Below are 14,434 nucleotides of genomic sequence, written 5' to 3' on the forward strand. Positions count from 1 at the left end.
CTTAGGGGATCCCTGGGTGGCTCAGCGGTTTAGCGCCTGCCTTCGGGGCAGGGCGTGATGCTGGAGTCCCGGGAGCAGGCTCCTTGCATGGAGCCTGCTTCTCCCTCTGCCTGTGTCTCTGCCTCTCTCTCTCATGAATAAATAAAGAAAATCTTAAAAAAAAAAAAAAAAAGATAACATTTGGCTTCTATTCCGAATCCCTAGATAGGTTTATGTGTATAGAAAAAATATGTATTATTACAAACATGTTTCTTTTTAAACAAAAATGAAAATACATCACTCTGCTTACCATTCAAGACAAGAACTTGAACTAGGGGTGGTGGAAGGGGAGGAGGGCGGGGGGTGGGGGTGACTGGGTGGCGGGCACTGAGGGGGGCACTTGACGGGATGAGCATTGGGTGTTATTCTGTATGTTGGCAAATTGAACACCAATAAAAAATAAATTTATTATAAAAAAAAAGACAAGAACTTGGAGATTGCCCCCTATCCCGCGAGATTAACCTGCATTATTTATTTATTTACTCATTCAAGAGACAGAGAGAGGGATCCCTGGGTGGCGCAGCGGTTCGGCCCGTGCCTTTGGCCCAGGGCGCGATCCTGGAGACCCGGGATCGAATCCCACATCAGGCTCCCGGTGCATGGAGCCTGCTTCTCCCTCCGCCTGTGTCTCTGCGCCTCTCTCTCTCTCTCTCTCTCTCTGTGACTATCATAAATAAATAAATAAAAAATTAAAAAAAAAAAAAAGAGACAGAGAGAGAGGCAGAGACACAGGCATAGGCAGACGCAGGCTCCACGCAGGGAGCCCGACGCGGGACTCGATCCCGGGTCTCTTGGATCACGCCCTGGGCCGAAGGCAGACGCCCAGCCGCTGAGCCACCCATGCGTCCCCCTATGTAATCTATTAAAAGCAAGTCGGTTCAAACAAAATAGGTTTTAAGTCAATCAACCTTCTCTCCAATAGGTCCTGCCACAACTTAATTAGCTTTTTGCTGTTACTAAGCCTTATTATCATATAATGCGATGGCTCTGAGGCTTGAGCGGACGCTGGTATCACCTGGAGCGCTCGTTAAAACAGGCTGCTGAGACCCCTCGGATTTCTGATTCAGGAAGTCTGGGGTGGGCGCTGAGACTTCGCGCTCGTAATAAATGACCAGACACGGTGCGGAGGTTGCGGGGACCACATTTTGCGAACCAACCCCCACCATGCGTGCTGCGCTAAACTCCGTCCCTCCCACCTCCCAGCACCACTCATCTAAGAAGGCACACGCGATCGACCCCTCGGGAACTTCAGGAAGGGCGCACCGGTACCTACTCCTAAATAAGCCACGGACTCTGCACGCGCAGCAGAAATTAGGATGAGACAAACCTACATCCGGCGCCTGGCGCAGCCAAGCTACGCCATTTCCTTTCTGCGAAGCTCCGCCCACTCCGCGTCTCTAACGCGAGCTAAGGTGGGCGGCCCAGGGAAAGCTGGGAATCACGTGAGGAGGTGACGTCTCGCGAGGCTTTTAACCTCTCGCGAGGCTTGACCCGCTTCTGTCTTTTCCTCCTTCTAGTGCCCGGCTTTTTCCCCTCCCCCTCATCGCTGACCAAGTTCTTCCTTTTCAGACCGAGTCGCCTTGTTGTTGCCGCGGAGATTTTTTTTTTCCTGCTGCTGCTGCCGTCGCCGCCGCCACCACCACTGGGCTCCTTTGCCCCGACCCTCTCCTGCGCCCTGCCCCCAGCCCCACCCAAGGTAACGAAGCCGATGAGGGAAGAGAGCAGGGCCTCGCCGGGCCTGGGCCTCGGGTTGGAGCAGAGGCCTGAGGCCGGGCAGCGGGCGGGGCGGGCCGCGCCGGAGAGGCTTGGGCAGCCGGCTGGAATCCCGGGGGCCCGGCCCCCCCTCCCAGCCGGGGTTGGGCCGGGCCGGGCCGGGCTGGGAGCTGCGTGCGGTGGCGGCGACGGGGGCCAAGCGGGGAGCCGGTCGGGTGGGGTGGGGACGCGGGAGGCCTCTGGAGGACGCCCTCAGCCTTCCTGCGGGGCGCCTTGCGGTAGGAGGCTCCGGCGCCGCCGGCGTCCGCTCCGGTAGTGTTTTCGGTTTCCCTGGAGCTTGTGTTTGGATTTGGAGGTCTGAAGTCCTCGAGCAGTTGTGGCGGGCTTGCTCTCGCCCCAGGCTGTGGCTGGACGGGAACTGGAAGACAAGGGTCCTCGCAAACCCCGCGTGTTTGCTTATGCACCGAGAAGGGATTCTCGTGTCGTATTTTCCGGAGGAGAATGAGCCCGATGGGGTGAAAAAGGCACGCTCCTTAGAAAGCCTGAGCGGGACCGTGTCGGTGCCGTTTCTTTAGTGAAGGAGCTGCATCGGCGATATTTCAGTGACCGAGTGAAACATTTTTTTGCTCTGGAGAGAGGTTCTAAACACACTCCTATCTCACGGAGGGAGTATTATTTGTGTAGTTAATCCAAAAGCCATTTCTGTTTTGTTTTGGACGTAGTATTGAGTGCTTAAAAGTACTTTATCAAGTCTCCACTCTTCAACAGATTAGTGCTTTTTTTTTTCTTTCTTTCTTTTTTTTTTTTTTTTTGGTGAAGCTGTAACACCAAAAAAAAAAAAAAAAAAGCCAAATAGAGTGTCCTCCCTGTTACAGAAGTTTAAAGAAAATTGGAAATTATCCTTCTCCCTTTTGTCTTAGCTCTTGTTTTCTGTTCTGTGTGGAATTTATTGGACGTGTTTATAAACTGTGGAATCCATTGCCCTGAAGCTTGGGTTTGACTCACAGCTCTTCTAATTAAGAGTAAAGGTAATGGTAATAAGTTAAGCTGCAACAATGAATTACATTGAGGAGCAAAACTGGTAAGGATGAAGGCAGGCAGACAGGGAAATTATTTTTTTTTTATGGTGCTTTTGGTTCAGTTTTCATGATCTTACTCTTACTTTCCCCAGATGTCAGAAGATCTAGCAAAGCAGCTGGCAAGCTACAAAGCTCAACTCCAGCAAGTTGAAGCTGCATTGTCTGGAAATGGAGAAAATGAAGATTTGCTAAAATTAAAGAAAGACTTACAGGTAAGTACAAGAGGACACTAATAGTTACATTGCTTGGAAAAAGTATTCTTTTTCAAATGATCTTATTACTTAGAATCCAAATCCCTCCACCATTTGGAGGGGGATATTTCCTCTCCTACTCTCCCTTGTGTGTACATGTGTGTATGTACATAGGCATCTATGGCTCATAGAAGTAGGGTTGCTTCTCTGTTACAGACCTCAAAATGAGTAAAGCATTGTTCTGTTATGTAAATCTTGTGTGTTGATATAACTTAAAAGTAAGAGTTGGTTTTAGAATTTTGTCAAACCTTCTAGAGAAGAGGTACATTTAACTTTACAGTAGAAAATGCTTTTATTTTTAAAGATCTGGCAAAGGAAATTTAGTTCAAAAGGTAACTAAAAGAAAAATATGAGGAATTAAAAAAATGTCAACTATACTGGAATTAAAAATATGTGGAAGCATTTTATAAATGATAAAAACAATGAGAAAAATGTAACCTGATTAAGATTCTTTTTAATGTTACAAGATTCTTTGAAACAGAAATGAGAATGTGTGTGTATGTTTCAAAGCTAGCAGGTAAACAACTTGTATTAAAAACATAAGAATATCTAAAGAGATACTTGGTTTCTGCATAAATGTTACATAATGTTTGAATTTAAGGCTAGATTTTACAGTGTAGTTGTTGATACTTGTTGAAATTGAGTGGATGTGGAAAGATCTGTTTTGTCTGTCATGGGAAAGTTCAGTAGGAATAAAACTTGGCTTTTGAAAACCTGCACTGGGGTTTCAAGACAAAATCATTATAGTAAATATCTATTGTTTCTCAGAACATTAGGTTGATTAGTGAAAATCCTGTGTGTATATATACACATGCATATGTGTAGAACTTTATTTTTAAAAATTTGAGAACTTAACATTTTGAACCTGATTTTTTTTGAGTTTTAAAAGATGTTTTTTTACTAGATGATCTTCCTTTACTGATTCAGTACAAAACTATAATCATCTTTATCCTATCTAAATCCTTTTCCTCCTTTTATCATTCTCTTGCCCATTAAAATGAATATTTTAGGGATATCAGAACTGAAAATAAATGAAACTTCTTTGAAATGGGGTCCAAATACAGGACTTTGAAAAAGTTTATCTGGGCATAATTAAAATGAATTGAAAATTTTTAGGTTCAAATTATAGATTTAGGATAAACATGCCTAAGGTTGCAGTAATATATAGTTTTTAAAAACACAGAAAACAGGATCCCTCTTCAGTATGTAGAAGTCAGGCCAGTGAATTTGAGAGTGCTAGTCAATACAAAAGATGTTTTGGAAGCAGTTTCTCCCACTTCCAGGGCAACGTTCTGCCTACCTCAAAGAGAGATCCTGGAATGCATCATTTACCAGCTTAAAAGTGGTCTTTTTTTTTCTTTGAAGAAAATAAAACATTGTTGATATTATGTATATTGTTTCCTGGGCAGTTGTTGGAAGGAGGGATATGTGTGGAACTGGTGGAGGGGAATTTAGGAATAAAGATTAAAACAATATTATTGTGAAGTGGGTTTTTTTTTTAATATTTCTAAATTTTTTTTAGAATTTTTATTTATTTATGATAGTCACAGAGAGAGAGAGAGGGAGAGAGGCAGAGACACAGGCAGAGGGAGAAGCAGGCTCCATGCACCGGAAGCCCGACGTGGGATTCGATCCGATCCCGGGTCTCCAGGTTCGCGCCCTGGGCCAAAGGCAGGCGCCAAACCGCTGCGCCACCTAGGGATCCCCCTTTTTAATATTTCTAATATTTAATAAACTCTCAGGAGTCTAGGCAAATTGCCTTACTGTGACATGATCTCTGGTGGAAGTATTGTAGGGAGAGAGACTGTCGTGGTAGGCATTATAGTAAGCACATAAGTGGCTTACTTAGGGTTCACTTAATGATGACCTGGGGGTTATTTATCTTTAAAGTTTCCTTTTTCTATAACCATTTAGAACAGCACTGATGTTGCATATCTAGTTTGTAGTACTGTAGCCACTAGAGACCACTGAATATTTGAAATATGGCTAGGGTAGCTGAAGAACTGGATATTTTATATTATTCAAGTAGCCACTTGTGACTACCACCTTGGATAGACCAGGATATAGAAGCTTAAGTTCTAAAACTTCAGATAATAATACTTCAGAATGTTTTTCCTGACCAATTTTGATCACGGTTTTTTTTCTCTTGTTATGAAAATTTTTTTATTACAGTTTGCTAGATACAGGTCTGTTTTGAACTGAAAATTACTCAAAGGTAGAAGGGATCATTGACGATTAGATTAAGTCTGAAAAGTGTTTGGATATCTGCTTCCACCTAGTAATTGTCATCTCCATTGATTACAGTTACAGCTCCTGTTTTGTCGTGGATTTCTAAAAAATAGTTTTCCTTTTTTTTTTTTCTCTCCTCTGTTTTCTGGGATATACCTCATGCCTTTGATATTTAATTCTGCCTTTTATATTTGCTGAAAAGTTGTTCAGACTGATGACTGAATTTGTGGCCTCCTTTATTTTGTGTTCCTCTAGTGGAGTGTCTTTACCTTGGTTATGACTGTTTGCCCTTTCATTTATGACAAAATGCTTTTCTGCATTTTTTTCAGTGACTTCATTTTGCCAGTAAGGCTTCCATGTTTATCTTTTTATGTACTGTCTTTCATATAGAATAAAGTTACTCAGCAGGCAGCACGTTAACCTACTGAGGTCCTAATTGCCTTTTTTTCACTTAAAAAAGTGGGTGTAGTAAAAATCTAGGCTAGCTACCTGACTAGTTCCCCAGGCAGTCTGTGATAATCACAAAAATAGTCAATTTATTAGGCTGTTTTGCTGAATAAACTGGTTCTAAAGGAGGCAGGGGTCAAGTCACTTGTCTCATATATTACAGTGGCTCTCTGCATCCCCGAAACGCCTTCCTTCAGTAAGCAGAGTGCTTGAGTGCACCCTTTGACCTGCTGATATGTAGATCACAACATCTGATGCTTCCTGGAATTGCCGATTACTGTAACTGCTGCCCATCTGTCGATGAAGGAGCAGTTTCAGAACTCAGACTTGGGGGAGGAAAAGTAATTAATGGTATGTACCTTTAAGAACCCCCTCATACATAAAATAGTTTCTCTAATACTTTGGTCCATATGCACATGTAAAGAAAACATTGAGAAGTGTCGTCATAGTTTGTCGGGAGGGATATGTGAAACATGGCAAAATGAAAGGACAACTAGGGATAAGTGCTTTGGATTTTTTTTTTTAAGTGTCACTTAGTGCAGGGCTCTGAAAATTGTAACATGCACAGCTTTTCAGAAGCCTTTGGTGAAAATACATTTCCTTATGAAATGTGTACTTAATCTGCTAATAAAATGGCAAGTAGTTCTATGCTAAGAGAGGTAGAGTTCTAAATCTGAAACCTACAAATGGCAGGAATCGTGTTTTGCTTTAGTTAAATGGAGCTGTTTAAATGATAGGGATTGTGTGGGCTCTTGAGTCAGGATTACTGGATTAGATTCTTGGATAGTAGTTGGTTAAAAACAAGACTGGATAATTTACTTTGCATAGTACATGATCTATTTATTTGGAAGTTCTTTGCTTTATTTGCAAAGGATTGTCTAGTTAAAAGATACTTAAATGGCTCTTTGTCACCTAATAAAATCTCATTGAAGATACTACTCTACTAAATTTTTAACTCAAATCTGAGTTAGTCTAGGGTTTTTTTTGTTTTGTTTTTAAATTCACATAACTGGCCTTTCTCCCAGGGCTTGCCTTTTTGTTTTTTGGTTTTTTTTTTTTTGCTCAACTATTAGTTTTTCAGAAATAGCCATGAAGATATAGAATCTTTAAGAGAGGAGCAGAATGTATATCTTTTTGGTTACTGAACCAGAACTATTAGAAAACTTCAATGGAGCCATAAGAAACTCTGTATAGAGCTTAACTTTGCTATATTTTCTTCCAAAGGGTGTGATATTTTAAAGTATTTGATATGCAACAATGAGGGAAGAGGTATGCAGGTTCTTAAATCAGATAAGGTGATGCATAACATAGGTCTTCATTAGAATAAAAATACAGCAGATAGGTGGCACAGTTTATCAATTTGAACTGTTATCTTAAATTTTAACCAACCCTACCAAACACTCTTGAATGAAGTCAGTAAGTGTAAGCTTGAAATAGAAAAAATAACTTGCCACACAGTAAGGTATTGCCTGTCTGTGTGTTACATTTCTTTTATTTTTTTCATTTTAAATGGAGCCGTGCTAATGTGCCTTTTAGAATATTTTAAATCTAACCTGGTAATTTGCTTACCTGGATGGGGTAAGTTTTATAATAGATGAATAAAGACTACTGGCTTTTTATATGTGCCTATAGTATTTTAGTAGAAATATGTATGAGGAACATTTTTATTACTAATAAGGCTGCTTCAAGTGATTTGGGTTTTATTTTCTTTTGTTTTGTTTTTGACAGGGGTGGGGAGAACATACTGGCTAGAGAGTTAATACTGCCAAGTAATGCCCCATAAAACAGTCCAGATGCATGAAATATTTTTGACAAAGATATGAGATAAAAGTGAACTTGAACCCAGTTCAGTCCCTCATAATTGACTATTTCTAATATTAGATCTGTGTAGCTAAAACAGGTACTTAGAACTGATGCATGGTAGAGGCGCCTTGCTGGCTCAGTCAGTAGAGCATGTGACTTTTGGTTTCAGGATTGGGAGTGCAAGCCCCACATTGGGTGTAGAGCTTAACGTGAAAAGGGAAACAATGCACGGTATAAGCTCAAGTCTACCTTTTTAAATTAGTATTTGAGGTTAATTAAGTTTAAGTTGAAAGGCAACTGTTTGAATCCTAGTTCCACCACTGTAAAAATAAATTGTATCTTAATTTCTCTGTGAGGATAATCATAGTAACCTACATCACAGTATTGATATGAATTACAAATAAATATGTGTAGTGTACTTAATCTGCTAAATGGTGTGAGAGCTATCATCCTCAAAAACTGAAAACCTGTTGAAAGTAGGTGATAAGCGAATTATAAAAATAATGTTATGGCTTTTGTTTTTTTTCTTTTTAGGAAGTTATAGAACTAACCAAAGACCTTCTGTCAACTCAACCTTCTGAAACTCTTGCAAGTTCAGACAGTTTTGCTTCTACTCAGCCCACTCATTCATGGAAAGTAGGAGACAAGTGTATGGCAATCTGGAGTGAAGACGGACAGTAAGTGTAGAAAAAACTCTAACTATAACATGAAATAATAAAATGCAATGGTAAGAAGTTTTTATTCAGTTTAAACTACCCTATTAATCTTTCTGTGTAGATGATATGTAGAGCCAATTTGACTCTTGGGTGGTTAACCACTAATACAGTTTAGTTTTTAGCTTTGGATTACATTTTGGGGCAGTTGAAGGACTTGGATCCTAGAGGAAAATGAATGGATGGCTTTACTAATCTAAAATTTTTTTCTCAAATTGAAAACTGAGTGAATGGTTGGCTATCTTAGGATTTAGGTGAAGCACGTACACTGAAATTATTCCTATAAAAAAAAATCTTTTCTCACAGAGATCAACCAGAGCACATTTAATAGACATGTAAGAGACTTTCTGACAGTATTTTGATTACAACTGCCTTTTTTGATAGTAGATGGCTAACTCCAACCACTCTTGTATTATCTTTACCAAAAAGCCAACTGATAGCAGAAGTCCCATTTGAGACAAGAATAATAGTTGAAGCACTGCAGTGTAAGTCTTAATAGGCTGAGTACTAAACCTTTACTCACCTGCTTACAGTCATGATATCTTTACAGGTGTTATGAAGCGGAGATCGAGGAGATAGATGAAGAAAACGGTACTGCTGCAATCACCTTTGCTGGCTACGGCAATGCTGAAGTGACCCCACTGTTGAACCTCAAGCCTGTAGAAGAAGGAAGGAAGGCAAAGGAGGACAGTGGCAACAAACCCATGTCAAAGTAAGTGATTTTGATGTTAGCAGTTTAAGTGTAATCTTCCCCATTTTGGTAGTTGAGGTAGTCCATAGTATCCATGCAGGCTAAATTAGGGTAAAAAGGTTATAATACTCTTTACCATTATTTTGAAGATTAGTAGTACAGGGTCAACCCTGTATGTGAATACCTAGGTCCACTTAGGCATTTAGTATATTTATTAAGAAGATACTATGTAGCTCTCACCAAATCAGGTGTTGGGGTTCCATCACAGTGACTACCAAAGCTTGTGCCTTGTCCTGATTGAGTTTATAGTCTAGAGAACAAAATAATAAAATCAAAGGAGAACTTTAATAGGAAAGTCTACAAGTTATGAAGGGAACATAACAGGTACTTTAAGGGAACAAAGAAGAGTTACCTAAATTGCACTTTAGTCATCAGGGCAAATTTCTTTGAGAAAATGACATCGAAACAGATTTGAGAAGAAAATGAGGTAGTGAATGAACTTAAAAGTATGACCTTGGGCAAACTGCTAACTTTTTTCCTTATTTGTAAAACAAAGTTGACAGTATCTACATTGTAGGTTGTAAGGATTAAATGTTAGCATTTATAAATCATGTAGCACAGTTCTTGGCATGAAGTAAGATTCAGCAAATGTTTGCTTTTAAAAAACAAAACGGTGAGAACATAGAAGCAACAGGAACAAATTCCTGTGGTAAAAACTTAGGGCTTGGGTAGTTTGACAAGAGAAAAGAGGTAAGAGGTTGAGAAGTCAAGGCCAGATCACAAAGAGCCTGACAGCCACTGATGCATTTCAAATAGGGATGATATGATGTGATCATAGTTGAGCTTTCAGATAATCACTGACAGCAGAGGGAAGGCAGCTACTGGTGGGATCCAGTGAGATGATGGTGGCTTGAACCCAGGAAGAGAAGTGGATGGTTTGAACGGTACTTAAGAGGTGGAATCAACAATATTTTAGTTAACTTACACATATTTGCCACAATTTTCTCTTTTTTGGATTTGTCAAGGGTTTGTAAAACCTAAGTTGTTACATAAATATATTTGAACTTCGGAAAATTATATCGCCTAAGTATCCCAATGATAAAATCAGATTGTAGAACAATAATGTAACATGTCAATTTGTTTGTAGTCTTTGACATCAGTGTTTAAAAAAAAAAAAAAAAGCCTCTCTTAGCTTCCTAGTGGTGGTTATATGATACAGAGACATCTAGATCATCTTGCCTCTTTTTTAAAGACCCGTTTCTTCATGCTTCTTTTGGTGAGAAAGTCAGTATGTAAGCTGAACAGAAATTACTGAGAAAGCTTTAGGCTCTAATCCTATATAGAAGAGTTTTTTTTTGTTTTTTAAATCCAGTTTTTGTTTTTAGGAATTTTAAGTTGTGATTCCCTTTATACTGGTGCGTTCTTTGTATCTAGAGAAATAGTTTTATCTGCATTGCATCTCTTCAGACACTTTTTCTAAATGGAGCATATTAAACTTGCTAACTTGGGGATCCCTGGGTGGCTTAGCGGTTTGGCACCTGCCTTCCGCCCAGGGTGTGATCCTGGAGTCCTGGGATCAAGTCCCGCGTCGGGCTCCCTGCATGGAGCCTGCTTCTCCCTCTGTCTATGTCTCTGCTTCTCTCTATATATAACGCTCATGAATACATAAGTAAAATCTTTTATTTTTATTTTTATTTTATTTTTGTTTTATTTATTTATGATAGTCAAAGAGAGAGAGAGAGAGAGAGAGGCAGAGACACAGGCAGAGGGAGAAGCAGGCTCCATGCACCGGGAGCCTGACGTGGGACTCGATCCCGGGTCCCCAGGATCGCGCCCTGGGCCAAAGGCAGGCGCCGAACCGCTGCGCCACCCAGGGATCCCAGTAAAATCTTTTAAAAATAAATAAATAAACTTGCTAACTGTCCATTTAGAAATGGATAAAGGTTTAGACAGCTATTAATGTTAAAACTCATTTCTAAAATGCACCTGGCAAAAGCAATGTAAATGTCAAAAAGTCATAGTTTAAATATTTGATTTGAGGGGCATCTGGGGTAGCTCAGTCAGTGAGCAACCAACTCTTTATTTCGGCTCAGGTCATGATCTTGGGGTGCTGGGATTAAGCCCCATGTCCTCAGTGCAGTGTCTGCTTATCCCTCTCTGCTGCTTCCCCCACTTGCACACACTGACTTTTTCTGTAAAATAAATAAAACCTTTAAAAATAAATTTGATTTGAATGGGTAATAGATTAGATATGGTTTGAAAGCTTCCAAGGATGCTATGTATTTCAAGTAACATTTCTTAGTAGTACTGGGTGATTGACATTGTTGGTGTTGGTGCTTCTATTCATGTAATGTGTAAGCTTATTACAGGATTTGTTTTTTATTCTGCTAAACATTTCTAAGGAAATCATCTGTTAAGTCTTAAGAGTTGACATTTAGCTGTTATATCCACACAGAAAAGAAATGATTGCCCAGCAGCGTGAATATAAAAAGAAGAAAGCTTTGAAAAAAGCACAGAGAATAAAAGAACTTGAGCAGGAAAGAGAGGACCAAAAGGTTAAATGGCAACAGTTCAACAACAGAGCCTATTCTAAAAACAAAAAAGGCCAGGTTAGTAAATCCTTTCATCATACTTCATAAATTTCAACAGTATAATTGTCATTAAAGTAACTTTAAAAAGAAAAAGGAAGTGCATAGGCTTAAAAAAATACATAACTGGATCTTGAGAGGCACCTGGGTAGCTCAGTGGTTGAGTGTCTTCCTTTGGCTCAGGTTGTGATCCCGGAGTCCAGGGATCAGGGCCTGCAATCAGGCTTCTCGCAGGGAGCCTTCTTCTCCTGCCTATGTCTCTGTATCTCATGAATAAATAAATCTTTAAATAACCAGATCTTCAATTCAGAATCCTCTTCAATCTTCCATTTGGCTTATTGTGCGAATATCTCCATTAGCCATTGTCTATCTGCAATAGAAACACTATGAATGAGAGAATTTATATCAGGAATTACAAAAGATCGAGGTTTTTTACCCTTCAATTAACTGCAGTTTGAAAAACTATATGCTACCCTACATATCACTTAGAGGGAGTGTGATGAACTGTACCTGCTTTGTAAACATGCTTTATGTGCTAGGCCTCACTGGCAGATTTTATTTAAGAGAGCACTCCAGTTCCCTTGATGTACTGTACTTCTTAAGTGTATTTTGGAAATTTTTTCCCCAAAAAGCTAATCAGAATGGTTTCTGTTTCATTCCCAATAGGTAAAGAGGAGTATTTTTGCTTCACCTGAAAGTGTAACCGGCAAAGTTGGAGTAGGAACTTGTGGAATTGCTGATAAACCTATGACACAATATCAAGATACCTCTAAATACAATGTCAGGCATTTGATGCCTCAATAATCAGAAAAACTGTTGGATTTCATCTCTGCAGGGCTTTACATTTACCTTTTTATCCTTATATTTTTCTAAAGGTAAATTATTTGTTAGATGAGTAAGGAAGATACCATTGTCGTCCTTGTTTGACTTCAATAGAATGAAACTTGAAGAAATTGCATTTGATAACTGCTATTCATTTAACTTTTCGTTACTACTACCACAGTTTCCTCAAAGTTTGTTGAATAAAGCAACTTTTCTAGATAGATGCTGCATAAATACAGCACTTAGATGAATTGTTGATCTTCCTAATATCAGGCCCTTACTTAATGGATGGTGTGTACTTTTTGTAAAGTCCTAACTTGGAATTTTCGGATGCTTTTAACTTGCCACATATTGTAGCAATTCACCAGAACATCAAGGCAAAATACCAACCTGCTAAAGAGATCCTTTTTTTTCTTGTTTTCAACTTAAACCTAGCTGTTGCAAATTAAGCCTAAAAATAGGTTAATTTGTAAATGGCAACTTTGTTTTGAGGTTTTTCCTTAAATAATTTGTTTTCTAAGCCCATTAGGCTATCTCTAAAATTGATCCAGCTCTTAAAATTTTTTCATTGAGTTTTAATTTTATGTAAGAAACCATGTTTAGGACCAGCTACCATTTCTAAGGGTTTTTTGTTTTGTTTCTAACGTTTGCTCTTTTCCTGTGTTTTTTCCCTTATGGTAGTGGTATCATTTTTTGGATGTGTAATGTTTATAAAAGAAAACAAAAAGCTGATGTATAGCCCTGTATACAGTGTAGATACTATTTTTGTAAAAAAAAAAAACAAAAAAACCAAGGCTAAATTAATGAACAAGAGTACTGAATGTTTCATCATTAAAAATTTCTTGTATTTCTTGTGCATTAATCTGACCATAATTTCCCTGTATATTATGTTCATGTAGCTGGGTTTGTAATTTTTGTTTACTAGATCAAGTTGTCAGCATTTGTTGGTATAAGTGAACATCACAGTTATCCTGAGTTGAGTTTAAGCCAAATATATGCATAGTAAAGTATCTTCCTATTACTGGAAGATGGTGATTTTTAGGATATGTGTTAATTTCAGTTTTTGTATGTTTAACTTTTATTAAATAAAGTGTTCTTAAAATCTCCAGGGTGTGTTACCAGAAGGGTGGTGAAGTCCTAGCTGGCAGCACTGATACGGTGATTAAGCTTCAGTGTACTTGCATTCATGATTTCCACAGAAGAGAATATTGAGTATGTGATAAAGGTTTCAATAAATCCTTATGTACTTCTTACCTTAGACTTAAGAAATTGGATCCTAAAGGACAACTATTTTTATTTTCAGGGCTTGTGCTGTGTATAGAGATGTTTGTACATTTTTGGGAAAAGGAAAATAAAAATGTTAATGACGTTTAAATATTTGGCAAATTAAAACTTAAGAGGACAGAGATGAGGAGTAGGATTCTTTATCTTGCCCCTTCACCTCCCTCCCAACCCAGGAGGACTACTGTTTTCCTTCCTATAATTTATGGCCACAAGGTAGAGCGTGTGACAAAGTGAAAGATGAAGTCTTTTTAGATACAAGGCACAAATTATAGCAGAAAAGGGCTACTGAGACTGAAGAACTCTTAAAAATACACTGTTCTCATTAACAGTATAACACATTTCTTAACTAATAATGTATCTTTGAAGAATTACAAAGAAACCCTTTAAATTCAGAAGCACTTGGAAAGAAATTTGGTACAATTGTATGACCACATAGAATGTGTTTTGGTGAGATCACCTTGGTATGTTTGTTGGAATAGTAATTTATCTGTTATTTGTATAGGCAAGAGTGTTGTGTTGAGACTTGTATCTCCTTTGACCCAAGGGCCATCCTTTCCGCACATTAATTTTCCTGGAGGGGTTTTGCAGGAGAGAGAAAAGGAGTAACGGTGACCATACTATATAAAACATTTTTTAAAAAGTATGTAGCAGATCAGGAGTTTTGGTGTCAAAGACACAGATGTGGCCCTTTGAAGAGTCCTAGTGTCAAGAGTAATGATTGTTTCTGGACTAAACTGAAAGGATTCCTGGGGGATGGAGCACCTATCTCTTAGAG

General features: G+C 39.0%; 1 protein-coding gene across 2 annotated transcripts; it reads left to right on the plus strand.

The window, feature by feature from the left end:
• The first annotated feature begins 1,602 nt into the window (after positions 1 to 1,602).
• Positions 1,603 to 13,481, plus strand: SMNDC1 (survival motor neuron domain containing 1). 2 transcript variants are annotated; one of them, XM_041745495.1, is made up of 6 exons: positions 1,603 to 1,735; positions 2,924 to 3,043; positions 8,096 to 8,238; positions 8,825 to 8,986; positions 11,421 to 11,574; positions 12,220 to 13,481. In XM_041745495.1, the coding sequence occupies exons 2-6, from the start codon at positions 2,924 to 2,926 to the stop codon at positions 12,355 to 12,357; spliced, it is 717 nt and encodes a 238-aa protein (XP_041601429.1). In that variant the 5' UTR covers positions 1,603 to 1,735; the 3' UTR covers positions 12,358 to 13,481. The 2 variants fall into 2 exon arrangements, with proteins under 2 accessions (XP_041601429.1, XP_041601430.1); XM_041745496.1 differs by lacking the exon at positions 1,603 to 1,735 and adding an exon at positions 5,922 to 6,109.
• Positions 13,482 to 14,434: the final 953 nt, after the last annotated feature.

Source organism: Vulpes lagopus, chromosome 2 (assembly GCF_018345385.1).
Source record: "Vulpes lagopus strain Blue_001 chromosome 2, ASM1834538v1, whole genome shotgun sequence".
In the NCBI taxonomy this organism is placed as follows: Eukaryota; Metazoa; Chordata; class Mammalia; order Carnivora; family Canidae; genus Vulpes; species Vulpes lagopus.

Bases quoted from the DNA above. Each gene is read 5' to 3' on its own strand.
- SMNDC1 (XM_041745495.1), top strand. From the start codon at position 2,924: ATGTCAGAAGATCTAGCAAAGCAGCTGGCAAGCTACAAAGCTCAACTC. The intron at 3,044-8,095 runs GTAAGTACAAGA...TTTTCTTTTTAG, and splicing joins AATTAAAGAAAGACTTACAG to GAAGTTATAGAACTAACCAA. The intron at 8,239-8,824 runs GTAAGTGTAGAA...ATATCTTTACAG, and splicing joins ATCTGGAGTGAAGACGGACA to GTGTTATGAAGCGGAGATCG.